The 7,031-nt window shown below is 34.2% G+C and overlaps 1 protein-coding gene across 2 annotated transcripts; it reads right to left on the minus strand.

The window, feature by feature from the left end:
- Nucleotides 1-2,462: 2,462 nt before the first annotated feature.
- LOC113717802 (beta-glucosidase 18) lies at nucleotides 2,463-5,891 on the minus strand. 2 transcript variants are annotated; one of them, XM_027242615.2, is made up of 12 exons: nucleotides 5,709-5,891; nucleotides 5,489-5,555; nucleotides 5,324-5,382; nucleotides 5,098-5,173; nucleotides 4,924-4,998; nucleotides 4,746-4,833; nucleotides 4,400-4,652; nucleotides 4,138-4,253; nucleotides 3,649-3,922; nucleotides 3,432-3,534; nucleotides 2,912-3,017; nucleotides 2,463-2,834 (listed from the first exon to the last, which is right to left on the minus strand). In XM_027242615.2, the coding sequence occupies exons 1-12, from the start codon at nucleotides 5,745-5,747 to the stop codon at nucleotides 2,597-2,599; spliced, it is 1,494 nt and encodes a 497-aa protein (XP_027098416.1). In that variant the 5' UTR covers nucleotides 5,748-5,891; the 3' UTR covers nucleotides 2,463-2,596. The 2 variants fall into 2 exon arrangements, with proteins under 2 accessions (XP_027098416.1, XP_071927527.1); XM_072071426.1 differs by having other exon boundaries at nucleotides 5,681-5,878.
- Nucleotides 5,892-7,031: the final 1,140 nt, after the last annotated feature.

The raw sequence follows: 7,031 nt of genomic DNA on the forward strand, positions 1-7,031 counted from the left end.
TTTAATCTCGTGGCTCTTCAAATATGTAATATGATATTTTTCTGCAAGCAAATTTTTCTTTTTCTTTTTCTTTATGGACTGAATAAATTAGGTCGTTACAATTTAACGTCCTCTTTCCTCCATTAATAGTTCATAGGATGTTTTCATGCTATCAAATTTTTGATATTAGGCTGTTCTTGAATGTTCAAAAGTACGTACTTTCTATTCTTAACAATTATGCTGGCCTCCTATGTTACCAATTAGGAAATCAACCATTAGATGCAACCTACTATTGCTCTATTTGTAATCTCCATTTTTTTAAAAACAAGTTTTTTACATATAATGATACAATAATATACAAACAAAAATAACCCCAAAAATACCATATCCATACAATATATCAAAAATGCCACTAGGCCTTTGGTCACCTCCCACAACCCTTCCCTCCCACAAAAAATTGTCACAATATGTGACGGTTTTCAGTGGCCATCTTCGATGGAATTTCTACTCACATCGAGCCCCCTCCCCCTCCCCCTAGATTAGGCTAGATTATGTTATAAGAATCCTATCATTGCGACAAAAAAAAATACAATATATCAAAAATAATTCCAAATATACAAAAAAATTTGAAAAAATAAACTCTACACTATTTTCTTCTTTCATCTATCACCACCACTACCATCACCATCACCTCCACCTACCATCTTTCTCCTTTCTCTCTGTTCTCCTCCTCTCTTTTCTCCTCCCATCTTCCCTTCCCTTCCCCATCCCCACCACACCCCACCTCCTCTCCTCTAGCCTCAACCAGATCGAGACTTTTGGTTGCGACTTGGTCTTGATGAGGCCAGATCGGGGAGGGGAAGGAAAGGGAGGGACGGGGTGTGGCGAGAAAGGGAAGGAAAAGGGAAGGGTGGGAAGGGAGAGAGGGGATGGTGGCGGTGGTGGGTGGAGTGTTAATTTTAAAAATTATCCTAAAAATTTTTAAAATTTAAAATATCCTAAAATATATCCCAAAAACACCTCAAAAAGTACCACTAAAAATATTTACAGTAAAAATTTTTCATATACGTTGTTACAATAAAATATTTCAAAAACACCCTAAAAAATAACTAATCCAAATAATTGAAAAATACTTAAAAATTATTTTAAAAAATTTACTAATTATTGTCTAATGTAATATTTTTACTAAAGAAGAAAAATACAACAATAGTATAAAATATGAAACTGTAATTGTTCCGAATTCTCATGCACTATATACTAAACATGTTTAGTGATTAAATGTAACAACTACCAATAACTTTATTCTAATTGTAAAGTTTTGACAACTTAAATATGATTTGGCAATCAAGTGTGACCTAGTTGGTAAGATACTTTGCGTATAATTGAAAGGTCATGATTCGAATCATCAAAAGCGTAAGTGAAGAGCCACTATTGCCAACAACCTCTTGGGTCGTTAGTACCACCAGGTCAAGAGTTGCCACTTAATTGTGGTTTCCTCTGATAGGAAAATCCCGTTGGCTCTCCCTCTGCTTAGATTAGGGTAGAGTAGATTATACAAATGTTATCGTTGCGACAAAAAAAGAAAAGAAGAACCACTATTAATCTTCTTTAAAAAGACAAAATAACAAAAAATTAAATGTGACTATCCAAAAAAAAGCCAACAGCTTCTTGGGCTGTTAATAAATATCTTGGTGGGGGTGGAGGTCAAGGGTCCCTTGCCTCTCAACTTGCCACTTAATTGTGACTTCGTTCGACGGGAAATCCTGTCAACTCCCCCTCCTTTTAGACTAAATTAGAGTAGATTATACAAATGTTATCGTTGCGACAAAAAAAAAAATCCAGAAAATTATGACTTACACTTTGCCCCCTATAATTTAGTACTTTTCTACATATCTCTCTTATGATTTCAAAAATGATATATAACTCCCTCATAATTTTGACTAAAGTGTCAAAATTATAGAATGGAGTCAAATAAAATTCCAAAAGTACCCCTTATGTTAAGATGAATTTTATTTGTTAAGCAGAAGGAGGAGTTATATATAGATTTTGAAAACTATAAAGAGATTATATGGTAAAATACTAAATTATAAGAAAATTATATGATAAAACAATAAACCATAATAAGTTAAAGTTTCATGCATATTATGTTTATATATCTTGATCACTCCAATCATCTTAGTTTATAAATGAAGGTAATCTCAACATTTCAATTGATTCCATTACAAAAGGCACTTTAATTTAAACTATGAAGGAGTTATGTATAATTTTTAAAACTATAGGAACGTTATTTACAATACCACTAAACCACAAAGGAGACCGGTGCAATTGACCCAAAGAATTTTTTTAAAAAAAAATATCTTGCATTTTCCGAAACACGGGTCAAAGAGGAGCCATTCCTGGTGAAAGAAAAGGCGAAATTTTTTTTTTTTTATTTTTCTTAATAGCCACGAAATTTCCAGTTCTTCTTAGTGCTGTAACCTGTATGGGTAAATTTGATCTCGCATAATACAACATAATGCAGTGAGGCACAGTTCGAGCTTGCTATTCAATATCCTCACCATTCTTGGATAAACATATGTTCAATAAAGGGGGGAAATGAACTGAAAACATTAGTTCATCACTCTTCTTCTCCTCTACCAACTTTGCTCCAAAGTGAAAATGCAGTTCTGGGCTTCATGCCATTGGAGCTGATGTTCCTCAGGAAATTTCTATACCACTTGGCAGAGGACCTAGGATTTCTATTCAACGTTGCCCGATCAACAGAATAAAGTCCAAACTTCACATCATACCCAAATGACCATTCAAAGTTATCCATCAAAGTCCAAACAAAATAGCCCCTCACATCAGCACCATTTCTATCAAACAAAAAAATTATTACTTTTATTAGTTATTCGAGCAAATAATTTCAGTACAATCAGAGGAACAATCTCACCTCATGGCTCGAGCCAAAGATGCTAGGTATGCTTGGTGAAATTCAATTCGCTTGACATCATGCTGTAAACCATCCAGTTGATCTTGTTGCAGTGGTGAAGAATAACCTGTAGGTAAGATAGAATTATTATGAGCTTGTCTAACAATGCTCAGTAGTCAATGGACACTCAATAAGATGGATTTCATGTATTAATTACTGGGAAAAGTGAGATCAAATTGGGAAAGTATTTAAATGCAGGGAGTAATAAATGTGAGTATACATTCAAATTGTGTACTCACGAGTATCCATTGAGCACTTGTTAGAAAAATCTGATTATTGTGTGGTAATAGTTAGAATAAGACATGACAAGGTAGCAGTTTTTGGGACAAATTTTATCTACTTGCACTCCAGGTGCAAATTTTATCTGAATAACACGATCAGAGCCAACTCAATGTGGAACAAGAGCACAAGAGCAAGAGCAAAAACTGTGGATGTTCAAAACTAAACCAAATCACAGATATTTTCAAATGTATATGTTTACCATTCTCAGTAATAAAAATGGGCTTGTTATCGTATCGATTCACTGTATAGTCTACAATCTCTTCCATTCCTCTTGGAACAACACTGAATCTAGGCATCCCTGTCTGTTAAAAACAGCAAAAAAACAAGATTAGGAAAAAGCTAATCTTAAGCTATATAACAAATAGAATCTGATATACAGTCAATGCAATAAATCAGGATAAATCTGATTCTCATACAGGTTCTCCAATCAAAACACCACCATTCTCTGCAGATGTGGAGACAAAGCCTCGGATGGCACGGTCTCCACCAGGGAGACAGGCAGAGCCAGAGCAGGAACAACTTGAGTGTATGCAGTCCTTGGCATAAAGAGTTGAATAGTGGTTTAGTCCAATGAAGTCAATGCTATCCCTTATGAGCAGTTTTTCCTCTGATGTGAATTTGGGTAACTCATTCCCATGATATTGACGCATTTCTGGAGGATAATCACCAAACACAAGAGGATCCAAAGCCCTGTTTTATAAATTGAACCATGGCACATAAAAAATGGGGCATCTTGTCATTTTTTGATTCTTTTCATATAGAAATTTTTCTTAATTCAATGCTTCTAGCCAATTAGGCTGCGATTGAGTAACAGGAAAAGGAGAAATTTAAAATGCTAGTACAGGACCGTGGAAGCTTCCAGTCCCAGGGTAAAGGGTACAGTTTAAGGTGATGTCATGACTTACCAAGCCAGATTAAAAGCCAAAGCCCTATCTGCAGCTTCCTTGTTGTGCTCATCATCAGTTAATGGTTCAAACATAAATGAGTGGAGCACAATTCCTATTACACCTCCTTGTTTGGGCTGCAACAAAAAATGTGTGGTTCAGATTATACGCCTCCTTTGTTGAAAGGATAACAACAATGTTAAGCTGTATAATCCTGTAAAACAAAGGGATGCAGTAATGCAAGTTGATATTATTATTTATGGAAACTAAGTACTTGACTTGCCAGAAACTGCTCGCGATAGAGTTTGGAAGCCTTTGCATGTGCAAGTAACATGTTATGCACTGCAATTAGGGGCTCGGTATCTGAATTACCAGCTGAACAGTTGCCAAAAGGAGGGGAGCAATGACCTGGAGGGCTCACTCCCCTTTCAAAGGCGAATTCTGCAACTGTATTTGGTTCATTTATGGTCACCCAATACCTTACCCGATCGCCAAAATTCTTGAAACATGTTTCAGCAAAATGGAGGAAATCATCCCTAATTTGTCACATATACCCGAAATTGTGATCTTATTGAAGAGTTAAATATCATCCACACAAAATCCATAATCAGATTTGTAGTTTAACATACTGAATCAGAGGACTGAGCCAGCCCCCGTATTTGTCACTAAGCACTTGAGGCATGTCCCAGTGGTAAATTGTCACAAATGGCTGAATGCCTGCATTGATACAATGTATCTAAGCCTCTGAAACAATAGAAGTAAATGAGAGATGAAAGGTGGAAGAAACATGTCATGTTTGCTTAGTACCTCGGAGTAAAAGGTTATCAATAATACTATTGTAAAACATGATTCCAGCTGCATTAACACCACCGGAATTCCCATCTAAACAACCATTCAAACCATTCAAACATATATTATGAGTCCGTGGCATTCAAAAAAAAATGGGACCGAAAGGGGTACCTAAGAAGAAAAATAACGTACTTGGAAGTATTCTTGGCCAGGAAATGGAGAAACGGTAAGCATCCATCCCAAGGGAATGGATTATCTCAATATCTTCCTGTTACGATCCAAAAGCAAACAAAATTTTATATCGTTTTGCTGCTCAAAATCTTTAATTTACATCTTCATATCATTCATCTAGAATGTTTAAGGTACATTGAGATAAGTAAAACAAGAAATTAGAGTAGCAGAGCTGGTAACTTGGTACCATGTAACGATGGTAATGGTCAGTCGCTATATCTCCAGTGTCTCCATTCTTTATATTACCTTAAAAAATTGGAAACAAAGTAGAAATTTAATCAGATTTATTTAACCAAAATTGTATAGAAAAACACATAGCTGCAAGAAGCAGTTAAAAAGTTTCACTAATTACCAATTTTGCGGACAAAAACATCCCAGTCACTAAAGCTCTTTCCATCTTCAAGAATTGCACCCTCAATCTAAAACCATTGAGGTGGTTTCATATTAGACAAATTTCAAGAGAATTTCATAGAAAGTATTCTACCAAAAAATGCAGACAAGAACAAGAAGGTTAAAGAAACACATGATTTGTAATTTTATATACTTGATTTGATATGAAGAAGTGGAAGCACCGAAGAGAAATCCAGCTGGGAAATCTGATCTTTTGACATCTTCAAACTCTTCTGCTATTCCATTGCCTCCTTGATTGTAGGCTCTTACACAAGGATTTGCAGAAATGAGTAATATGAAGAGCAGAAAAGAGGAGGAGGCGAGCATATTGGTGACCTTCGTTGAATAAGATAAGAGTGCTGTAATGACAGTTCTGAAGGGTAAAGACACTTCAGTCGGGGGTTTGGTAGAAGAAGCAACAGACGTTAAACACCGCCTGCCACCTAAAGTGAAAAAAAACAAAAACACCGCCTGCCACCTGGCCAGACACGTGATTCAGTAGTGACTTGCTTTGTTAAGGATGCAGAAGAATTTGGAAACAGACGGTAAGGGTTGTTTGTATTCTACGAATTGAGTAATTTGTAATTGTTTATTAATTATTTATACAATTTTGTTAAGAAGACACAATTGTTATATATGGGATGGGTAAAACACCATTTATGTCATATAGTTGGTATTTTGTCACGTAACTCCCTGTCATTTAAAAACTTATATATAACCCTTCTGTAATTTGGATTAAAGTGTCACTTGTTAGTTTTTTCATTAATTTTAATAAAAAGTCAAAGTCAAACTAATAAATTGACAAATTCACCATTTCCCTACTTTGTTTTTCCTTTTCTTTCTCTCTTTTCTTTTTTTTTTTTGGGAACGAAAGAGATGATTTTGAAAATCTACATTTTGGCTTACAAAATCTTAATTTTCTTCAAATACAATAGAGATGGAAGGGAAATAAAATTAAATAAAAAAGAAACTAACAAGATGGAATGAAAATATAAAATAAATAAATAAGAAAAAAATATGTTTTTTTACTACAAATATTATTATAGGTTTTTAAACCATATTTTTAATGGTATTTTCTAGTTTTTATTTATTTCAATTTCTTTCTTTCATGTTTGGAGGAAGAAAAGAAGTAATGAAAGAGTAAATTTGTCAATTTATTACTTTTATTTTGATTCTTTATCATTGACTGTTAGTTTTGACAAAAAAAAACTAACAGTGATATTTTAACCCAAATTAGGAAGATGTTATATATAGGTTTTTAGACCACAACGGATCTTCTGTCCCACACCTTGTGCCACTCTCTGTGCCACTTTTTACTATATTGCTATTTCTCCTTCATAAATATCATGTTTTAGTTCTTTTTTGTTTCCTTAAGATCCAATAACTATTAATTCAGTAATACACAAAATTTAACAAACTCAAAAAATCAAAATGCATAAAAAATGAGATTTTTTCTAAATTTTCTATTATATATTACTTTTTTGAAACTGTTGTATTTATTTTTT

The sequence above is a fragment of the Coffea arabica genome, chromosome 11c (assembly GCF_036785885.1).
Source record: "Coffea arabica cultivar ET-39 chromosome 11c, Coffea Arabica ET-39 HiFi, whole genome shotgun sequence".
NCBI lineage: Eukaryota > Viridiplantae > Streptophyta > Magnoliopsida > Gentianales > Rubiaceae > Coffea > Coffea arabica.

Bases quoted from the DNA above. Each gene is read 5' to 3' on its own strand.
- LOC113717802 (XM_027242615.2), bottom strand. From the start codon at position 5,747: ATGTCAAAAGATCAGATTTCCCAGCTGGATTTCTCTTCG. The intron at 5,174-5,323 runs GTACCAAGTTAC...GGATCGTAACAG, and splicing joins ACCATTACCATCGTTACATG to GAAGATATTGAGATAATCCA. The intron at 2,835-2,911 runs GTGAGATTGTTC...TTTGTTTGATAG, and splicing joins TCTTTGGCTCGAGCCATGAG to AAATGGTGCTGATGTGAGGG.